This window comes from Lampris incognitus, chromosome 16 (genome assembly GCF_029633865.1).
Source record: "Lampris incognitus isolate fLamInc1 chromosome 16, fLamInc1.hap2, whole genome shotgun sequence".
Classification (NCBI taxonomy): Eukaryota; Metazoa; Chordata; class Actinopteri; order Lampriformes; family Lampridae; genus Lampris; species Lampris incognitus.
In genome coordinates, this window is record NC_079226.1 from 5,654,084 (window position 1) to 5,677,189 (window position 23,106).

The 23,106-nt window shown below is 46.8% G+C and overlaps 1 protein-coding gene across 1 annotated transcript in view; it reads left to right on the forward strand.

Moving 5' to 3' along the window:
• sptbn5 (spectrin, beta, non-erythrocytic 5) overlaps nt 1-22,647 on the forward strand; it is a 150,739-nt gene extending 128,092 nt beyond the window's left edge. The window contains 16 exon segments of the mRNA XM_056296305.1: nt 198-341; nt 563-759; nt 1,984-2,188; nt 2,536-2,715; nt 4,511-4,666; nt 8,124-8,341; nt 9,313-9,502; nt 11,785-11,961; nt 12,587-12,694; nt 13,602-13,733; nt 14,082-14,588; nt 15,639-15,707; nt 18,899-18,982; nt 19,073-19,164; nt 22,486-22,526; nt 22,529-22,647. Of these exon segments, the coding sequence (XP_056152280.1) occupies nt 198-341; nt 563-759; nt 1,984-2,188; nt 2,536-2,715; nt 4,511-4,666; nt 8,124-8,341; nt 9,313-9,502; nt 11,785-11,961; nt 12,587-12,694; nt 13,602-13,733; nt 14,082-14,588; nt 15,639-15,707; nt 18,899-18,982; nt 19,073-19,164; nt 22,486-22,526; nt 22,529-22,647 (2,619 nt within the window).
• The last annotated feature ends 459 nt before the right edge of the window (nt 22,648-23,106 follow it).

Here is a 23,106-nt window from a genome sequence, read left to right on the forward strand (position 1 = left end):
TAGTCTGCAGAGGGGGTGGAGCAGCGACCGGGACGGCTCGGAAGAGTGGGGTAATTGGCTGGATACAACTGGGGGAGGGGAAAAAAAAGAAAGATGCGCCTAAATGAGATGTGCTGTTTGTTGGAATTTGTGCATGCCCACTCAGAGCTTTTCCTGTTTTCTGACATCTGTTTCTGTGGTGGACATTAACTTCCTAGGTCAGAGGTTGTCACTTTGCATCACTTGACATCACAGACCGCCTGGCTGAGCTGAGGAAGGTCTTTGAGGAGCTGAAGGATGAAGCAGAGGACAAGGCGAGGCTGTTACAAGAGGCTCTCAGCATCCACACCTTCCTCAATGAGGTAGCGTTTTGTGTGTGTGTGTGTGTGTGTGTTTGTTTGTTTGTGTGTGTGTGTGTGTGTGTGTGTGTGTGTATGTGGAGGATCAAAAATGACTGTTAATGCAAAGTTAGTTTCAGCGAACTGCCATAGTAAGTGATAAATGTTAGTGAGGCTGTCCAGGTGTGTATTTAACCTGACTGTCTGTCCTCAGGTGTGTATTTAACCTGTTTGTCTGACCTCAGGTGTCAGAGCTGGACCTCTGGCTGCAGGAGCAGAGGGGGGTTCTGGACTCCCGGGATTGTGGGAGGAGTGAGGAGGTGACGGAGGCCTTGCTGAGGAAACTGGATTCTCTGGACATGGAGCTGGAGAGTCTGAGGGGGAAGGTGGAGCGGCTGCAGGAAACTGGAGCATCTCTGCAGCACCTCCATCATCCTAAAAGGTAGACCTGATGAACCACCGGAGGCTTGTGACCTTGTACCGTCACCTGGTATCATCATCAGCACACTCCCATACACTTAAACCAGGAAACGGCTCAGAACATCACGTGATCTGATGTTGCTCGCTGAGCGTCTCTCCTGGAGCCGTTTGAAGACGTTTGATTGGACCCTGAAAATACACTTCTTCCTTCTTTTATATGACGATGCCATGTGACGTATGTGCTTTCAATCTTCTGAATTTGATTTTAAACAAAAGACCAGGGGGGCGTCTGGGTGGCGTGGCGGTCTATTCTGTTGCCTACCAACACGGGGATCACCGGTTCGAATCCCCGTGTTACCTCCAGCTTGGTCGGGTGTCCCTACAGACACAATTGGCCGTGTCTGCGGGTGGGAAACTGGAATGGGGTATGTGTCCTGGTCACTGCACTAGCGCCTCCTCTGGTCAGTCGGGGCGCCTTTTCGGGGGAGAGGGGGAACTGGGGGGAATAGTGTGATCCCACACGCTACGTCCCCCTGGTGAAACTCCTCGCTGTCAGGTGAAAAGAAGCGGCTGGTGACTCCACATGTATCGGAGAAGGCGTGTGGTAGTCTGCAGCCCTCCTGGGTCAGCAGAGGGGGTGGAGCAGAGACCGGGACGGCTTGGAAGAGTGGGGTGATTGGCCAGATAAAACCTCAGAAAGCCCAGAGTGCTTTGTGTTTGTGGTGAGAGTTTATCATAAGCCACAATCATGAATTCTAATGTAAACCAAAGGGTCGCCCTGCTACCAAAATACAAACCACAGGACTGGAAGCTGCTGTCTCTCCCAGATTGATTGACAGGTGTCTTAATACAAGGACCAACACTAAATAACTAAATCTGGGTTTCTAATGTTTTCTGTTGCTGTAAAGGGTTCATTCACATCACTAATGGTCATACAGTTGGGTAAGTCAGACCCAACTGTAAGACAGACCCACATTTTCAGTTCCCATCGGCTGAGAAAGACATGAAATGCTTATTTTCCATCAATAAGGCAGGCTCTCAGGTCTGTATGTAAATATACCTCAGTGTGATGCGGTCAAATAAATCACAGACTGGCCATTAAGGATCATGTCTGTCCTCTGTACGTGGCTGCAGCCTGATGGATGAGACACCATCAAGACTGGATGGCAACAAAATCCAGTCAGTCAGTCTCTATCAATGCTATTGATGAAATAAGGTGGCGGTCTCGGGTCACTCTCTGTTTCAGCCACCTGGTCGCCAAGTCTCTCCCCGAGCTTCTGGAGCAATACGAGACCTTCCTGCGTCTGTCCACCTCTCGTCGCGCCTCCCTGGACGACCAGCTCCGCCTCTACGTGTTTGAGCGAGAGGCCAAAGAACTACAAACATGGTTGACCTCCAAGAAGAGTCTGGCTGAATCTGAGGACTGCGGGCAAGATCTGGAGGATGTGGAGGTGAGGCAGAAGAGCAGAGGAGCTTAAGATTATTTGACCCATAGGGGAAACTTTGACTTTTTAACCAAATTATTTGATTTTAGGATCGCTGTTGGTGTGCAGACATTTGTATGTAGCAAGGAAAGCTAAAAGTAGAGGGTATGAGTATGCATTTGTGTGTGTGTGTGTGTGTGTGTGTGGGTTTTCAGTAGGGTTAGAGGTCGTCGCTAACCCTAACCTGTTGTCTTTATCTGAGGAGATATGACGTTTTTGTGAAAGATAGGACAGTGAAGGGATTTGAACTCGTTGATGCTGTGTTCAGGGATCTGTCTTTATGTGCTAGTAAAGTCCCCCGTGTCTCCGTCCAGGTTCTCCAGGAGAAATTAGAGGTTCTGGTGTCGGAGGTGTCCGCTCTTGGTCGGAGCCGGCTCACCTCGGTGCAACAGCTGGGTCAGAACCTGCAGGCGCTCGGCACGGCCCGGCGTAGGGAGGCAGAGCTCAGCCGGCAGTGGGACGAGCTGAACCACAGTATCAGAACCAGGGAGCAGGTCCGACAGCAACACACACACACACACACACACACACACACACAAACACACACACACACACGTGATCCTGGTCCAGTCACACCTTGATTTAGTTTGAATCCAACCATGATTAGGGAAAAGGGCGGCATTTCGTAAAGAAATATACCTTGAATCCTGTACTGCTGGTTTTTGTTTTGATGTTAAAGTTCAGTTATCACATAAAAACATGCTGACGTGTTCCAGCTAACTGTAAGCCTTCATTGCCCCCCCCGTTTTTCTCCCCAATTACACTTGGCCTATTACCCCACTCTTCCAAGCCGTCTCGGTCGCTGCTCCACCCCCTCTGCTGATCCGGGGAGGGCTGCAGATTACCACATGTGGAGTCACCAGCCGCTTCTTTTCACCTGACAGTGAGGAGTTTCACCAGGGGGACGTAGCACGTGGGAGCATCACGCTATTCCCCCCAGTTTCCCCTCCCCCTCGAAAAGGTGCCCCGACCGACCAGAGGAGGCGCTAGTGCAGCGACCAGGACACATACCCACATCTGGCTTCCCACCCGCAGACACGGCCAATTGTGTCTGTAGGGACGCCCGACCAAGCCGGAGGTAACGCGGGGATTTGAATCGGCGGTCCCCGTGTTGGTAGGCAACGGAATAGACCGCTACGCTACCTGGACGCCCCTTCATGGCTTTAATTCAAAGTCACACTTAGCTGAAACACATCAGTTTGTTTGTGGCCTGTTTTTATGTATTAATGTAACTTTAAATTGAACATCGCAATAAAAATCAGGATTGAGGTCAACTTCTATTGATTCTGACTAAGTTTGTGTAGGTGCGGACGACAAACATTCTACAATGAAGTTTGGTATGTTGTGATGACCTAATCTTTCCACCTTGTCATTTACGTGTACGCGGTAAATTCACAAACGGTGCTGTGATGTGATCTTGAGTTTACAGTTTTGGTAAAACGACTGAAATTCATCTGTTTTCCTGCTAAAAGTGCACAGTTCACGAGTCTTACTTTTATACCCATATACTGTTAAAAATTAGTTTACCACGGTCTGTTCTGTTACCTACCAACACTGGGACCGCTGGTTTGAATCCCCGTGTTACCTCGGGCTTGGTCGGGCGTCCCTACAGACACAATTGGATGTGTCTACTGGTGGGAAGCCGGATGTGGGTATGTGTCCTGGTCGCTGCACTAGCACCTCCTCTGGTCGGTCGGGGCGCCTGTTCGGGGGGGAGGGGGAATAGCGTGATCCTCCCATGTGCTACGTCCCCCTGGTGAAACTCCTCACTGTCAGGTGAAAAGAAGCAGCTGGTGACTCCACATGTATGGGAGGAGACATGTGGTAGTCTGCAGCCCTCCTCGGATCAGCAGAGGGGGTGGAGCAGCGACCGGGACGGCTCGGAAGAGTGGGGTAATTGGACGGGTACAATTGGGGAGAAAAAGGGGGAAAATCATTAAAAAAAAAGTTTACCTTAGGTCCAGACCATGTCAACATCACCATAGTGTAGACTTGAAGGAGGACCAGGATCAGGATCAGGATCAGGAACACTTTATTTGTCACAGGGCTTGGGGAGTCACAAGGCCTATCACTTACACACCATTTACACCCATGGACAACTCAGTCTCCATTTCACCCGACATGTGTGTGTTTGAGCCCTGGGAGGTGGCCCAGATGAACTTCTTAGCTCCAGTCGGGAACGCTAGGCTCCAACCTGGGAGCTTGTTTGCTGTGAGGGTCTCTCTAAGCCCCTGCGCCACCCTGATGTTTTACCCTTGTAAATGTAATTCACTCTCCTGTTTCTGTCAGAACCTGCGTGCGGCGAGGGAGGTGCATCAGTTTAACCACGACGTCGACGAGCTGAAGAGCTGGATGGCCGAGAAGGAGGCGGTTCTGGACTCTGAAGACCAAGACCCCGACCTGCTCGCCACCCAGACTCTACTGAGAAAACACCAGGCGCTGGAGGTAGGACAAACCTGGAGGACTGTGCAGCTGAAGTTGGCTTAATTTAATTAGATTTAACTTAAAGGAAAAGTAAACACTTGGTAAAAAAAATGTTAAAGTTAAATATTTATAGAGATATAAACGTTTCATGCTAATGACTGAAAATAAAAACAGTTCCTACAACTCAGTTTTAGTTTGTTTTAATCAGGATGTCCTCATCATGGAGGATTCCATGTAACCTGTGGTGTCAGAGAAGTTCGCCGGATGTCTTGTGTAAATGCTCTGACATCACGTGGGCTCAGCACAAAGCCAGTAAGACTGGGAGCACTGGGATGGCCAGTAAGACTGGGAGCACTGGGATGGCCAGTAAGACTGGGAGCACTGGGATGGCCAGTAAGACTGGGAGCAGTGGGATGGCCAGTAAGATGAGGAGCAGTGGGATGGCCAGTAAGACGAGGAGCATTGGGATGGCCAGTAAGACTGGGAGCAGTGGGATGGCCAGTAAGACTGGGAGCAGTGGGATGGCCAGTAAGACTGGGAGCAGTGGGCTGGCCAGTAAGACGAGGAGCACTGGGATGGCCACTAAGACTGAGAGCACTGGGATGGCTAGTAAGACTGGGAGCAGTGGGCTGGCCAGTAAGACGAGGAGCACTGGGATGGCCACTAAGACTGAGGGCACTGGGATGGCCAGTAAGACTGGGAGCAGTGGGATGGCCAGTAAGACGAGGAGCACTGGGATGACCAGTAAGACGAGGAGCACTGGGCTGGCCACCAAGACTGGGAGCACTGGGATGGCAGCTCATTACATCAGGAGTTCTTTAAAGGACGCTGTTGGTCTGATTCAGACTGGCTGCCTTCCCAGTCACTTTCCACCATCTGGTCTGTGGAAGTTGGTTTGGGCTTTACGTGTTTTGTCTCTTCTGTATTGAAGAGTGACACCGGTGGAGTTTCTCAGCATTGAGTCTATGTGATGGCACACATCGCTCTTCCAGCAGACTGCAGGGCGTCTCCTAGTGGCGTTACGACAGACATCTATCTACTCAGTACTTTAACACAAACATGACTCAAACTGGTGGTGCAGTGGTTAGCGCGGTCGCCTCACAGCAAGAAGGTCCTGGGTTCGAGCCCCGGGGTTGTCCAACCTTGGGGGTCGTCCCGGGTCGTCCTCTGTGAGGAGTTTGCATGTTCTCCCCGTGTCTGCGTGGGTTTCCTCCGGGGGCTCCGGTTTCCTCCCACAGTCCAAAGACACATAGGTCAGGTGAATCACTGTACTAAATTGTCCCCAGGTATGAATGTGTGTGTGTAAGTGTGTGTGTGTGTGTGTGTGTGATGGTCTGGCGGCCTGTCCAGGGTGTCTCCCCACCTGCCGCTCAGTGACTGCTGGGATAGGCTCCAGCATCCCCGCGACCCTGAGAGCAGGATAAGTGGTTTGGATAATGGATGGATGACTCAAACTTTTCTTACATGATGTTTTTATGTATGTATTATCTCCGCTAGCCCGTAGCCTGGAGGGGATATTATGCGTTAAGTCGCACGCGCGTGTGTGTCTGTCTGTGGCTAATCTCGCAAACTACTGGACCTATCAACCTAACATTATTTTGTGCACAGTTATGGCAGTATGATGAAGAACCTCTCGTGGTTGCAGTGATTCGAAACCGTTGAATCATGTTTGTTCTCACTGTCGCCATTCCCTCTCTCCATTCACTCTCTAGCTCGCTCGACCAATCCTGACTTCCGTCGCTGCCCGCTCTGACTCAACTGTGCACATGTGCGACTCAGGTCTGTGGTTGAGTCAGATCGGGCAGCGATGCTGTCAAAGCCAAAAGATGATGTATTCGGGTGTGAGTCTTGAAAATAAACGCGAAGTCGATCGTATTTTGCAAGCCAGCGAATCGTTCGCTGCTGATCTCAGTGCAGCAGAACTGGAGGAACACCGGATGAACCAAAATAATTCACCTTCTTCACCTCACCACCACGCAGAAGGGCCATAGTCAGTACTAAGACTCCGCTGTAAAATACAATGTCAAGAGCAGGATTAATCAGTCACAGCTGCAAACCATCTCAGTAGCTACAAAAACCATTCCCCGTGGCTGAGCTGTTTTCTTACCGTTGTTTTCTTGCTTAAGAATGAATGAAAGTAAGTCAGTAGAGCAGCCATTCACCTACATTCCTGTTACATCATGAAAACTGTGATGGTTAAACACATGTGATGTCTTTTAATCAGGGCTGTGATGAAATGGTGATACCCTGACCTGTCATTTCATACCAGACTTGGTCGCAGTTGTGTGAGGGTCTGCCTGGGAGGCTGCACGTCCTCAGACTGACAGGCAAACATTTTTATTTGGCAGATTTTTTTTAGCTTAACTCTGCATATTAATTTTTTTTTTCATATTTTCCATCAATCGACTTGGGTGCTGCACAAAAGTCCTATAATGGAAGGAAAAACTGGTTTTTCTGTCCAGGTGTGTGTATTTCCCTTCTACTGGCAGGCAAAGAAAAGGGGTGATTTGTCACCAAGTTCTAACACCGGAGAACGGCAGATACGTACACCTGGTGGAAATCTGCACTCTACTGAGTGCACTCCTCCAGTTACTGCATATATTGATTTCAAACACATTCTCCTCCCATGGTGTTGTGTATCCACGCCATCGACTCGACTGACAAGGCGTCACTATACAGATGCAGAGGGTACCCTTCAGCATCTGTATAGAGAAGGGGGTGGGTGTTCCATAGACTGCAATTATGATTATAAACTAAATAGAGATTAATGTTAGGGCATCCCAGTAGAGTAGCGGTCTATTGCGTTGCTTATCAACATGGGGATCACTGGTTCGAATTCCCATGTTACCTCCAGCTTGGTCGGGCGTCCCTACAGACTCAATTGGCCATAACAGCGATTGGGAAGCCGGATGTGGGTATGTGTCCTGGTCGCCGCACCAGCACCTCCTCTGGTTGGTTGAAGGGAACTGGGGGGAATAGCGTGATCCTCCCACGCGCTACATCCCCCTGGTGAAACTCCTCGTTGTCAGGTGAAAAGAAGCGGCTGGCGAATCCACATGTATCAGAGGAGACAGACTGTTCTACCCCCTCAAGAGACTGGGGCTGCTTGGAAAATAGTGTAATTGGCTGGATACAATTGGGGAGAAAAGGGGGTGGGATGCCCCCCCAAAAGAAAAAATAGCGCTTAGTGTTAAGGTTAGGTAGTTATTAACCCGCTGCATCTCATACAGATGGGAAGTTGTCCTCATGGTGCCCTGTTTGCCTGTGTCTGATACTGATGCTAGGGAGTAACTTCCCCATCATATATCAATGCTGTGTCAATAGTGTCAATATACGATGCGATGGGATGAGAGCGAGCTAATATTTTTCATGTGCCATCTCTTTAACTAAACTTTGCTTTGCCGAAAACCCGGCTTGGATGATTCATATGAATTTAGTCTGATGGTTTTATTGTCTTGTTGTCGATGTCTGTCTGCAGAGGGACCTGGCTGCCATATCGGAGGAGGTTTCCAGGGGCAGAGAGGAGGGCCGGGCTTTGGGCAGACAGCAGCCCCGGGTCAGGGCCGTCCTGGCCAGGAGGCAGGCGGAGGTAGAAGCCTGCTGGGCGCGTCTCCAGGACAAGGCGTCCCATTGCCGGGCCAGACTGGGCCAGGCCGAGGCTGTGCAAAGATACATGACCCACTGGACAGAACTCATGTAGGTTCTCTCTCGACTAGTGAGTTCACATAGGATACCAAAGCGGCAGAGCTTGCGTCATTCATTTCAAAATGGTGTATTCCAAAGTCATGTGCTGATGCTGCTATCGTTTTACCTAAATCCCGTGACCAATGAGGTTCAGTAAACGTCATTCAGAGCTCAGTCAGGTGACTGGTTTGGTTCAGGGGTCAGTGTCAGTTGACAGCGCAAGAGAAAGTTAGATCAGGAATCAGGAACACTTTATTTGTCATTTCGCTTCATGCACTTGCGTACATGAAATGAAATGAAATGCCGTTTCCCCCAGCCCACAAATTTTGTACAAATTGTACAAAATCTACAAACCTGCATAAATGTAATTACAAAGGGGTAACCTTTCACCCTGTAGAGTTGGCCCTCCGAGTGACAAATGTGCAAAAAAAGAGGAAATCAAGAAGGGACAAATACTTTTTCACCGCACAACGGAAAAAATGTCATCTCAGCAAAGGGCAATGGCATTTCTGATGGTATATCTGTCTTTCTATTTACCTGCAGAAAATGAATGTCCACAATGCTGTTGTGTTTTTGTTTTTCTTGCCCTTTTGTATGTGTTGAAGTGTGAGAGTACTGGTGGCGTCATGTGTGGCTGCTGCGCCTCCCTCTCGTAGCCCCCCTTCCACCCCTGTATGTTGTGTTATGTTTATCTGTTGTCTTGTTAAGCCACTTTGAGTGTTAGAAAAGCACTATATAAGTTGAATGTATTGTTATTATTCTTATTATCTGTCTGTCTGTCTTTGTCTGTCTTTGTTTATTTGTTTATTCAGAAAGAATTTCAATGGTACAATTATAGCTATTGCCATACATGAGGATGGATCCCTCTCTCTCTCCATGTCTGTCTCTCTGTCTGTCTCTCTGTCTGTCTGTCTCTCTGTCTGTCTGTCTGTCTGTCTGTCTGTCTGTCTGTCTGTCTGTCTGTCTCTCTCTCTCTTTCTCAGGGCCTGGCTGAGAGAGATGCTGTCTCTGGTGCGAGGGGAGGGCCTCGGAGGGGAGGGAGCCGACCCGGAGCAGCTAATCAGAAAGCACAACGAGTACCGTGCCCAGATGGACAGGCAGATCGGCAAATCGCAGGCTGTGAAGGATGAAGGGAGGCGCTTGTGGGAAGAGGACAACTTCATGAGCCATGAGGTGAGATGGTAGCCAGTATGTGTCGCCCCCCTCAGTTTGTTGCTGAGCATGGCATGGACCTGCTAGCCGATCCAAGGGCGGCCCCTGACCGCTCACTTCTGACTTCTGACCTCCTGTGGAATGTGTAGATGTGGAAAATGTATCTCAGAGGAAGACAGAAATAAACAATCTAGTAATAAAGGTAATAAAGATAATGATACATTTTGTTTAAAGAGTGTTTTCCAAGGCACACAAAGACACTTTACATAAGTTAAAATAAACATAAAAGTGACAAAACAAAAACGTATAACACACAACATTAATCACACAATAAAATCGATTCTAAAAGGGTGCGTTTTGCTAAATGAAGTGGACGTGGACAGATGGGCGCGGGGAGAACAAGAACACTGATGTTAGTGTGCTTCTCTTTCCAGCTGATAGGCAAGATTTTTCACAGGCATCGCTGGGGTCTTATATGTCTCCTGGAGGTAGTCCAGGTCTCTGCACCATATAAAAATGTGTGCAAGATGACTGCCTTGTAGACCAGGAGCTTGGTCTATGCAAGCAGGTCAGAGTTTTCAAAGACTCTTCTCCTGAGCTTCGCAAAAGCCCTACTTGCACAGCAGATGTGATGGTGTACCTCGCTGTCAATGTCTGCCCTTGAGGAGAGGTGGCTTCCAAGGTAGGGGAACTGGTCCACATTTTCAAGGCTTACATTGTCAATTGCTATCGTTGGCGGGGGTGCGGAGGAGGAGGAGGAGTCCGGTGGGGGTTGATGGAGGATCTTGGTCTTTTTGATGCTCATGGCCAAACCGAGGAGTGTGTACGCCGTAGCAGAAGCATCAAGTATACACTGAAGATCTTTTTCTGTGTGGGCGACAATGGCGTTATTATCTGCCTGTTGCAGTGCCACAGTGGACGTGTGAAAGATCTTGGACTTGGCTTTGAAACGGTTTAAGTTGAACAGCTTGCCATCTGTTGTATAGATGAACTGGACACCAGGGCGTAAACTGTGACTGATTGGGTGGTGAATGGCAGCAATGAAGACTGTGAACAGCGTGGGGGCAATGATGCATCTTGGTTTTACTGCAGTGTCTACCTTGAAAGGTTTGGTCTCACTGCCATCACAGAGGACCGTTGCTGACGTGTTGTCGTGAAGGAGCCTCAGAATCCTGATGTTCTAGATTTATTTATTTATTTACTTATGATTTTGCCCTTTTTTCTCCCAATGTAGTGGCCAATCGATCCCTATTTTAGTTCAAACACCCACCCTCGTACTGCGTGCGTTCACCAACTGCATCTCTCCGGCCGGCAGTCTCGAAGGAGACGCCTCCCCACTTCCGTGACAAGGCGACTCCAGGCCGAACCACTGCTTTTTCCCCACACACACAGAGACACATTCATGTGACGAACACAAGCCGACTCCGCCCCCCTCCCGAAGACAGCGTTGCCAATGATTGCTGCTTCATCGAGTCCGGCCATAGTCGGATCTGACGAGACCGAGGCGCGAACCCCGGTCCCCAGTGGGCAACTGCATCGACACAAAGCCGATGCTTAGACCGCTACACCACCGCAGACCCCAGAATCCTGATGTTCTTTTCCAGACATCCACACTTTGACAGGATTGTCCAGAGGGCCTGATGGCTCATGGGGTCAAATGCTTTGGTAAGGTCGATGAAGGCCATGTATAGTGGTTGTTTTTGTTCTTTGCATTTTTCTTGTAACTGTCTGGCTGTGAAGCTCATGTCGGTTGTGCTGCGGGCAGGACGGAAACCACACTGGGATTCGGCGAGGATTTCTTCAGATAGCGGGATGAGTCTCTTGAGGAGAATGCGGGCAGTAATCTTTCTAGTTGTTGATAGGAGTGAGATGCCCCTGTAGTTTCCACACTCTGTCATGTCTCCCTTTTTAAAAAGGATGACAGTAAGTGCCTCTCTGAGGTCTGTAGGTATTGCCTCCATATCCCAGATCTTCATGATGAGGATATGTATATGCTGAAGGAGGGTAGCCCCTCTGGCCTGTACAATTTTGGCTGCAATCCCGTCAGGGCCGGCAGCTTTGTTGTCGCACATTGTTGAGATGGCATCATGAACCTCCAACAGGCTCGTAGGGTCACCCAAGACCCATGAGTTTATCAGTATCACCTGGCACTATTAAAAACACACACACACAGGTTAATCAGATACAGGTGTTTCTCTTTGACCAGATGATGCACAAACAACATCCCACCAGCCTCAGTGTAGTAATGTCTTTATTATCCCAGTGAGCATTATCTACTAACCCCCACTCCCCCACCCCACCAGGTGGAGGAGCGCGTGTGTGAGCTGGAGAAGCTTGAGGTGCAGGTCGAGGAGGTCTGGGAGGAGACCAGGGTGATGTTAGAAGAGGAGCTGGAGATGGTTCTCTTAAGGAGGGAGTTGGAGCAAGCAGAGCGCTGGCTGAGCTCCTATGAGAGCACACTGCGAGCCGAGGACTATGGGGTAGGTCTATACCACACTGAGGACTATAGGGAGGGGCTATACTACATCTAGGACTATGGGGTAGATCTGTATCATACTGGGGACTGTGGGGTAGGTCTCTTACAATGAGGACTATGGGGGTTGGCTCATACCGCACTGATATTGGTGTAGAATACAGTGAGGACTATGGGTTAGGTCTATATACCACTGTGAGGACTATGGGGTAGGTCTAGAGCAAATTGATGGTTGTAGGGCAAATCCAGACCACACTAATGCTATAAATTGGTTCTAGATTACATTGCAGACAATAGGGTAGATGTAGACTTCATTGTGGATCAGGGTAGTGTAGACCACACTAATGATTATGGGGTAGTATTACATAACTGCCACTCCCGGTTATTACTCATTTGACAAGCCGGAGAAGCATTTAGACCAAATAACAGTAAACTACTCAACAATTAATGAGAGTAAAATGTCCTTAGGAAGGATGTCAGTTTAGAAAACATTGGATTAGAAATAGTTCAGTCCCTTACCTGCTTTGACTTCTGTAGCCAAAATGTATGATTCGAAGGCAGCAATTCTAAAACAAAGTGTTCAGTGGATTTTGATTTTGTTGTGTCCCTGAGAGTTGTTCTTCTTCTGTTAGGACTCTCTGTCTGATGTTATGGAGCTGCTGAAGAAGCAGGAGGACCTGGAGGCCATGATCCAGGCCCACAGTGACCGCTTCAGTGCACTACAGAAGAAGAGAACGAAGGTCAGTTTTTAGGGCACAAAAGAAGAACCAATAGGCGGGCAGAATACAGTACAAATGGAGAGAACATGTCCCACCAAAATAATGAGAATATTACTACAGGAGCGCAATGCATTGTGGGTTAACAGTAGGGTCTTATAGTTGCTTTTAGCTTGCTAATGATACGAAGGGGAAAGGGTTTAGCAGAAAGAGTGCAGGACAAAGTTGCTGTAAATTAAGTGTGATGCTTCATCTTTGTCGTTCTGATGTTGCAGGGATGGGCAACATGATTCAGAAAGGGCCAGTATGGGTGCAGGTCTTTGCTCCAACCAAGCAGTTACACACCTGAGTCTACAAATCAAGGTGCTTAGCAAAGACTGTTGGTTGATTAATAGAATCAGGTGTGTAACTGCTTGGTTGAAACCAAGACCTGCACCCACACCGGCCCTTTCTGGATCATGTTGCCCATCCCTGCTCTACAGCAATAAGAACATACTGTTTTGAACCTACAATGCGTCGCATCTTGTCATCACCTACTTGTTTTGCTTCGTCCTTTATTGAAACTGTTTTCATGCCAGAAATGGTACACACTCTAGTCCAATTGGGAGCCGACCAAGCCCCTTGATATCTGGCTGAAGTTTTGGGCTACTTTTGTATAGCTGTTAAAAAGATAAAACCTTAACAAAACGTTCAGAAATCTGCAACACATGATCTTGTGAAAGCCATGCGAGTCTGTGCTGAACACTGGAGGGTTGGTTGTGTTTTGTTGCAGGAGAGCAGAGATTCTGCTGCCCCCACATCTAAAAGTCTTTTACACGAGGAAGCAAAAATTTGAAAGCTGAATTTCCAGACTTTATGAATATTTTCAAGAATCACCATATGTATGTATCTTTAAAATTACCTTCTTCTTTCTTCCCTCTCTTCTCTTCAGAGGGAGAGGAGGCTCGGTTTCCATGATGATGATGAGGAAGATATTCTGGACAAGCCTCCAGCCAGGGTTTCTTCTCTGAAGAGGAAGCCGTCCGACATCACCTCCTCGTCCTCCAGAGGCCTGGTCCACCGAGTCAGCAGTGGCAGGCGGACAGACAGGCAGAGAGCAGACAGACAGAGACAGGGGATTTCTGCCAGTCTCACCACATCCAGCAGTCCTCCATCAAGCCCGTCTTTCTGGTCTGCGTCAAGGCAGAGAGAGGGAAGAGAGAGGGGAGAGAGAGAGGCAAGGGAGGACAACCAGGAGACCTCCTCTAGTGCTCCTCGAAGCACTGCCTCCAGTCCTACTATCGAGACCTGGAGAAGCCATACCTCCAAACCTCCTTCCTCCTCTCCACCTCCCTCATCTCCCAAACTCCGCCATTCTCCTTCTCCCTCCTTCTCCTCCTCTTCCTCCTCCTCCTCTTCTTCTTTTAACCAGGCTCCTGCAGGAGGTCCACGTCCCACAGCCAAACCCCCCTTGGCTTTGAAGCCACGAATCCCCTTCAAAGAGTCTAAGTTGACACGTCCCACTGAGCTCACCCACTTTCTACCCAATAACCAACCAGTCGACATTTCAAGTTCACCCGACTTGTCTTCACCAATCAGAAAGCTTGTCGCTCTCATGGAACTGCCTCCTCCACCAATCACAGAAAGGCAAACGCACTTAGATCCCCTTGACTCACCAACAAGGAAAAAGCTTGCTGATGTTGTATCTCATGAATCGACAACCAAGAACCAGCTTGAGCTTTCTGATCCTGCAGCTCCACCACTCACAGAGCAGATTACACCACCGGACACACCTGCTGCATCTGACAGGAAGGCGGATAATGGATCAACTGACCTGTCTCATCCAAAGGGAGAGTTGACCCCACCCACTCCACTGCTACAAAGGAAGTTAGAAGATCTTGCGGAAGAGCCCGTCAGTCTGTCATCTCCCGCATCTAAGGTAAGTTGAACTTGTCACTCAAAGTTCAAACATGGGTTTTTTCTTCTCCTACGTGCATTTTAGTGCTAGATTCATTCTCTTCTATTATAGGCTTATATAGAAAAACAATCCTAAATCAAATCAAATCAATTTTATTTGTATAGCCCAATATCACAAATTACAAATTTGCCTCAGTGGGCTTAACAGCAACACAACATCCTGTCCTTAGACCCTCTCATCGGATAAAGAACAACTCCCTAAAAAACCCTTTAACAGGGAGAAAAAATAGAAAAATTCGATATAGAAATAGAAAAAATTTGATATTAATTTGAATGTCTAGTGTTCACCACTTGTAATTCCATTGAAGAGAAGAACATTAGTCATGCCTTTGTTGTTCGTGTCTACAGCCTGAGACCCCAGCCACACTCGCATTTATAACAGTGATTATTTGTGATAAAATCAATTAATGTGAACAAAATTCTCACAACTGGTGGATTCACTTCCAGTAGCGAAGTAAATTCGTGCAATGGCCTTGCATAGAGTTCAGCTTAACTGAACTTTGATTCACAGGTTTGTGTCATCAACGAATAGCAAAACTGCTTTGACTGTGATGACCTCTGACTGAGCGGTCGCCAGGGAGGAACAAAATGGAGGAAGCTAAGATATTAGCAGTGTCACATTATCCAGTTTTCTATTATTATGTTCTGCCAGAATATAAATTTCTACGCAAAAAAATATGCAGCATGTTTTGTGGTCAGTGGTGAAGCAGGAGTTAGATGGTATATGCATTATTAATTTAATTGTTTAATGTTTTTGGTCACCAAGCTTCCAGTCCTGCGAGGACATAAGAATAAACTTCGCTCTGCCAATTTCTGGTGTGACCGGGGTCTTAGGCATCTTTTCACCAACCCTCTTCATCTCATCCCATGGCCTCTTCCTGCAACATTAAGCATTTAGGAATTTAGTTTTACACTCAAAAGCCTGGAGTCATCTCAACCAAACAAGCATCAACCTTGTCTATTGTCCCGTCTGTTGTCCCATCTGTTGCCCTGTCTGTTGTTGTGTCTGTAGGCCGGGACAGGGCTTCCACTCAGAATGGAAGGAATGCTGGAAATTAAGCTGAAACAGCCTGGAAACAAGGTGAGATGTGTGTATGTGTGACTATTACACATTGTCCCAATTGTATTTGTAATGTGAGCAAGTGTCAAATGCAAAAACATGGCACTCATTACAAAACCAGCTACTACTACTACTACTACTACTACTACTTTCAGCTGCTCCTGTTAGGGGTTGCCACAGCAGATCATCCGTTTCCATTTCTTAACCAGCTGCAAGTGTTTAAATCATAAAAAAGACCTTTATTAGGTACTTTTGAAAACAGGTAATTAAAGAGTAATTCTGTTTTTTACAACCTGTATTTTGTTTTTGTAGATTTTACCATCATACATATGAGTTATAATGTCATTTCACTCACCGGCTTCATTTTGTAAGTTTTGGACACGGGACCACAGCTGGATTCAGCTTTATAATGATGTCTTATGGAGCAACTGAACAGAAGTCTTCAACCTGTCCTTTAAACAACAAACACCCCCTAGTGTCTCACTTAGACTGTGTCCGTGACTGTCCATTATCTATGACTTCTCTGTTGTGCTGGCCGGGTAGTTAATGGGTGGTTACTACTACCTGCGGTAAGTATAGGCTGCTACTTCCTGCAGGTTGAACCAGGAAGTACAGGTGGGTGACAAATCAAAGGAAAAACCCACATAAAGCATCTTAGTAAGGTGGCCACCATGAGCCTTCTGAACAGCTTCAGTGCTGCTTGTCATCAATTCTACAAGTCTCTGGACTCTACTGGAGCAATGGAACACCATTCTTCCAAAAGATATGGTGTTGGTGGTGGTGGTGGTGGAGAGCGCTGTCCAAAAATCTCCCGTCGGTGTTCAGTTAGGTTGAGATCTGGTGACTGTGAAGTTCATAGCATATGATTTACATGATTTTCATACTCATCAAACCATCCAGTGCCTATGGTTTTTGCAGCACTGAACTGTTTCCGTGATGAGATCAAACATGGCAACGTGCTATGGAGACTTGGTACAAGCTACTCTCGCTTTGTTTGTTTTCCCGTTATCTGTTGCTTTTGTTGCTCAAAATGCGTCTTGCACAGTTACCAATGATTGCCAGACTTTACTGGACATAAGATTAGATGTTCCCAACAGCTGGAAGCTGGGGGCATGGCAAATAGAGATTACGTACAACAAACAGGTACCATCATGGAGTAATGGCTGGAGATAGTGCTGCCGGAGGCGAGTTAAATGAGGTGGTGCCCTGGTGAGGCTACGACGGCGTCCTACCCGGCCCCTGATTCCCAACATACTGCTGTTTTACGTCCAGTCCCTCGACAACAAGCTGGACGAACTACGTTGCCGTTAAAGCTCTCAAAGGGATATGAAGGACTGTTGTGTTCTGCTTTACTGACACTTGGGCGGGCCCTAATACACCTGATAGGGCTATACAACCGGAGGGTTTTGCTGTGCACTGCATGGACTGTTCCATGATGATTACTGGCAGGGTAAAGGGAGGTGGCGTATGGTTTTTTGTTAATAATTCATGGTGCACTGACGTGGAAACAGTCTCTCAGTCCTGTTCATCAGTGTTGAAACAACTAGCAATAAGGTGCAGACTATTCTGTCTCCCAAGGAAATTCCCCTGTGCATGTTGTTAACTGCTGTCTACATACCGCTGCTAGCTACCGCTGCAGCGGCACTGGGTGAACTGTATGGAGCCGTTGGCAGGCAGGAGAACTTGAGTCCTGGGGCCATTCCTATGGTGGTGGGTGACTTTAACCACTAAAACCTGAAATCTGTGCTACCAAAATTTTACCTTCACGTCACCTGCCTAACCAAAGGCAATAAGACTCTTGACCACTGTTACTCCACGGTTAAGGCAGCTTACAGGTCTATCCCATGACCTCACTTTTGGACATCCAACCACCTGTCAGTGTCCTTGCTTCCTTCCCTTCCTTCCTTCTGTTTTTCCTTACATATCGCACAAATGCGCGACCATCAAGGTCATCAAATGTGTGCGTTCGACCACAGTTACTGATCCATCCACTGAAGTCTGTCCAATATATCTCATTTGCAGATGTCACTCGAGTTCACTGTTCCACTAGCCAGTTGTGAGTGACACTCCTGCCGTCTGTGCCCCAATAATGAACCCACTTTTAAAAGTCACTCAGATCTTTTCCTCTTGCCGTTTTGATCCAAAATCAAGGTCAACTGGGCTGGCTCTGCATTTTTATACATGCCCCACAGCTTGACAGGATGTCATTAGCTTAACTCAGTGGTCCTCACTGATCTTCTTACGAGAGCCACTTATGAGTAAGACCATTCCTCAAAGAGCCGCAGAGATTGCAGATATAACTCGGGTGTTGTTGTTTTTTTTTTTTATCATCACTCTCAAGATATTTACCATCTTTGTGTATGTTTAAAAAAATGTAGTACCGTGCTTTCCATCCTTACCATCCTCTTTTTATTCTCAATTAATAATTACATTGCATTATTCAAATATATAATACTTGTTTGTGAGTTTGTAAGGCTGGGAGTGGAACCCGTCTTATGTATGCATGTACATATGCAATTATACATAAGCATTATCAACATGAAAACAATGTTTCGCAGATACAAAGCTACACACATAGGCTATAAAGCTACACACATAAGCTATACGCCTACCCATGATGCTGTTACTTAGCCTACGTTCTTTGACGTATCTTCAGTATGCTGCCGTCTGCTGGATAATTCATTTCAATGTGCTAAAACAGGACGCAAACGGAACCTATAGAAGTAAGGTATAGCTATGTTCTTATGGTTATCAGTGGATCTATATGAGGCGCAAAACAAAGTCTCCGCGTAAAGAGTAACACTGGCTTAATTGTACCGTGCACCACACCTATACGAAAGCATCTACAATCGTTATGTTTCTCCACTCGTTTATTCAGGTTTTTGCTTTAATTTGTCACCCACTGGCCACGTACAATTGGGTAGAAAAAAGGGGAAGAAAATATCCAATAAATAAATAAATAGGACTTGTTGAAACATGTCTGACATGTTCAGCTGTCCCGCAAGACACCGTTGTGACGCTGAGTCCAGCCGTGGTCCCGTGTCCAAAATGAAGCTGATGAGTAAAATGAAATCGTAACTGACATGTATGATGGAAAAAACCACGATAATAAGACCCAGGTTTTAAAAAACAGAATTATTCTTTCATCACAGAAAAAAAATGTTTTCTCAGAGTTCATCAGCAGTTCTGTCTTTTTCCTGGGGTGATTTCAGAGTCTGGAGAACTGGGAGGCCTTCTACGCCACTCTGGAGGGAGAGACACTGTTCTTGTTTAAAGACAGACAGGCTGCTGTGGAGGTACAAACCATCTACTACCAACCACCACCCACCTGCTTTCACAAAAGTCATCAATTAACATGAATGTGTGTTCTCTTTGCATTACCACAGAGGACCTCTAGGTGGCCTCCTATCAGCATGGCAAGGGCCACTTGTAAGGAGAACCTGTATTACCGCAGAAAGGAGCACACGTTCAAACTATTGTAAGTGTGGCACAACTGTGAACAATGTGTATAGGATATTTGCATGAATGTTTCAATATAAAAGCCACATTTATATGAATATCAGCAGAGTCGTGGTTATACGTGATCATTTATATGAATATCAGCAGTCGTGGTTACGCGTGATCATTTATATGAATATCAGCAGAGTCGTGGTTATACGTGATCATTTATATGAATATCAGTAGAGCCGTGGTTATACGTGATCATTTATATGAATATCAGCAGAGTCGTGGTTATACATGATCATTTATATGAATATCAGCAGAGTCGTGGTTATACATGATCATTTATATGAATATCAGCAGAGTCGTGGTTATACGTGATCATTTATATGAATATCAGCAGAGTCGTGGTTATACGTGATCATTTATATGAATATCAGTAGAGCCGTGGTTATACGTGATCATTTATATGAATATCAGCAGAGTCGTGGTTATACGTGATCATTTATATGAATATCAGCAGAGTCGTGGTTATACGTGATCATTTATATGAATATCAGCAGAGTCGTGGTTATACGTGATCATTTATATGAATATCAGCAGAGTCGTGGTTATACGTGATCATTTATATGAATATCAGCAGAGTCGTGGTTATACGTGATCAGAACGAGGACCTCCATCTCTAAAACGACATCTGAATCATTGAGTACATCAGGATCCATTTGCTTCTTCTGTGGTAAAGTGAATGGGACTTTAGGACTACATTTTCCAGTCACTGTCAATAAAATATGTTGACTATTGTAAGCAGAGATTAATCGTATATATATATATATATATATATATATATATATATATATATATATATATATATATATATATATATAACTGACTTCCATTTTTATAAAAACATTATGGTGGCAGCCATGGTGCAGCTGGCATGTCATCCTTCTCTTAAAAAAACATCTCACCTCTCAGAGCTGGACCTGAACCGGCATGTAATCTGGCTGCAAAAAGTTAGATTTAGGCTATCACCCATCATAACTTTACTACTACTGCTACTACTACTACTACTACTGCTACTGCTACTACTACTACTACTACTAATAATAATAATAATAATGCTACTACTACTTCTACTACTGCTACTACTACTACTACTACTACTAATAATAATAATAATACTGCTACTACCGCTGCTGCTACTACTACTACTACTACTACTACTACTACTACTACTACCACCACTACTTTTGGCTGCTCCCGTTAGGGGGCGCCACAGCGGATCATCCGTTTCCATCTCTTCCTGTCCTGCATCTTCCTCTGTCACACCAGCCACCTGCATGTCCTCCCTCACCACATCCATAAACCTCCTCTTTGGCCTTCCTCTTCTCCTCTTCCCTGGCAGCTCCATATTCAGCATCCTTCTCCCAATATACCCAGCATCTGTCCTCCACACATGTCCAAACCATCCCCATCTTGTCTCTCTTGCTTTGTTTCCAAACCGTCCAACCTGAGCTGTCCCTCTAATACACTCCTTCCTAATCCTGTCCTTCTTCATCACTCCCAATGAAAATCTTAGCATCTTCAACTCTGCCACCTCCAGCTCCACCTCCTGTCTTTTCATCAGTGCTACTGTCTCCAAACCATACAACATAGCTGGTCTCACTACCATCTTGTAAACCTTCCCTTTAACTCTTGCTGGTACCGTTCTGTCACACATCACTCCTGACACTCTTCTCCACCCACTCCACCCTGCCTGCACTCTCTTCTTCACCTCTCTTTTGCACTCCCCGTTACTTTGGACAGTTGACCTCAAGTGTTTAAACTCATCCACCTTCATCACCTCTACTCCTTGTATCCTCACCATTCCACTGTCCTCCCTCATTCATGCATATGTATTCTGTCTTGCTTCTACTGTCTTTCATTCCTCTTCTCTCCAGTGCATACCTCCACCTCTCCAGGCTCTCCTCCACCTGCACCCTACTCTCACTACAGCTCACAATGTCATCCACAAACATCATCATCCATGGAGACTCCTGCCTGATCTCATCCGTCAACCTTTGCATCCATCCAGCGTCCATCACCAGTGCAAACAAGAAAGGGCTCAGAGCCAATCCTTGATGTAATCCCACCTCCACCTTGAACCCATCTGTCATTCCTACTACACACCTCACCACTGTCACACTGCCCTCATACATATCCTGCACCACTCCTACATACTTCTCTGCCACTCCCGACTTCCTCATACAATACCACACCTCCTCTCTTGGCACCCTGTCATATGCTTTCTCTAAATCCACAAAAACATGGTGTAACTCCATCACCCGTCATAGCCCTTAATAAATGTTAACTAGAATGTGTCAGTCACTGGGAGGTGAAACCCAGACCAGTCATTTTTTAATGTATACCAGTAGCTTGGTTAAGTTTGTCATCCAGTGGGCTACAAGGAAGTGCTGTATTTTGAAGGCCAGGGCAATGCCAGGGAACACTGAAATCATCTCAACATAAAGAGAATGTGTCGGTCCTGTGGTGGTCTGGCGGTCTATCCAGGGTGTCTCCCTACCTGCCGCCCAATGACTGCTGGGATAGGCTCCAGCATCCCTGCGACCCCAACTGGGATAAGCGGCTTGGATAGTGGATGGATGGATGGATGTTGGAAATGAAAATTGATAAAAATATGTAACAAGAAGTTGTAGAAAATATTTGTGTTGTGTGTATTTTGGGTGCTGGAGTCCTGTGTGTGCAAAACCTCGTCTGTCACTGTCGGCAGTGTCACCACAGTGTGTCTGTACAGAAGGTGAGACGGGTCCTTCTGTAAGGGGACGTCCTCTCACGGCAGGAGCGACGTCTCTGTTGTTGACATGAAATGTTAAACCCAGTCTGCTTGTTGTCTGTTTAGCTGAGCTGAGCAGCGGGCGACAACATCAGTTTACCTTAGCCCTGACGCAGTGTCGGGCTGTCAGTGAGCGCCTGTGACCCGCACCGTTGGCGCTAGCTGGACCCCTGTCGGCGGCTTTTCGGCTGATTAGGCGTGTTGAATGGGCAGAGCCCGTCGGCGGTAGTCTTTGCGGTGTGTTCAAGTGCCACTTTTTGGCCAGACGGCGGGCGACGTGAGGCGACACAACAGTCGGCCTTCATTGCCACTAATCGGTTTGGTGTGTCTGGGCCCTTACAGCCATCATCCACTCTGTGTGTGTGTGTGTGTGTGTGTGTGTGTGTGTGTGTGTGTGTGTGTGTGTGTGTGTGTGTGTGTGTTATTCAGGGTGAAACACTTGTACCATGCATCAGCCAAACATGTTTCAGTGTGTGTATTTGTATCAGTGTTTCTGTGTATTGTGTACTGCTGTGTGTTGTACAGACTGGAGGATGGAAGCCAGTTTGTGTTTGCGGCGTCCAGCCGGAGCTGCAGCTGCTCTGGGTGAAGGAGCTGCAGGACTTCACCAAGTCTGCCGGCAGCGACTCGGACGACTCCGGGTACGACTCCTCTGCACCACACCTCCTCTTTCACACCACCATTTAACAATGAAACAAAATAGAAGTAAATATACTGAACTAAAGTATCCAAATTAAACACATTCAAATAAACTAGAACTAAACAAAGTGGTATTTCGGCTAAACTAAACGTTAGCTAAACTAGCTAAACTAGCTAACTTGGACTAAGCTAGTTAAGTTGTAGTTTAGTAGGATATATTAAGTTTGGATTGAGCTCGGTTTAGTTTGGCTAGCTTTATTAGATTAGTTTAGGGTGTGTAAGGTTAACGTATTCACCATAACATATTCAACTAAATCACTTCTAGTTTATAGTTATAGTTCTCGGCCCTGTGATGGCTGGCGGCTTGTCCAGGGTGTCTCCCCGCCTGCTGTCCAGTGACTGCTGGGATAGGCTCCAGCATCCCGCGACCCTGAGAGCAGGATAAGCGGGTTGGATAATGGATGGATGTTAGGTTTGGTTTAGTGTATGCTGATTTAGCTGGGTTTC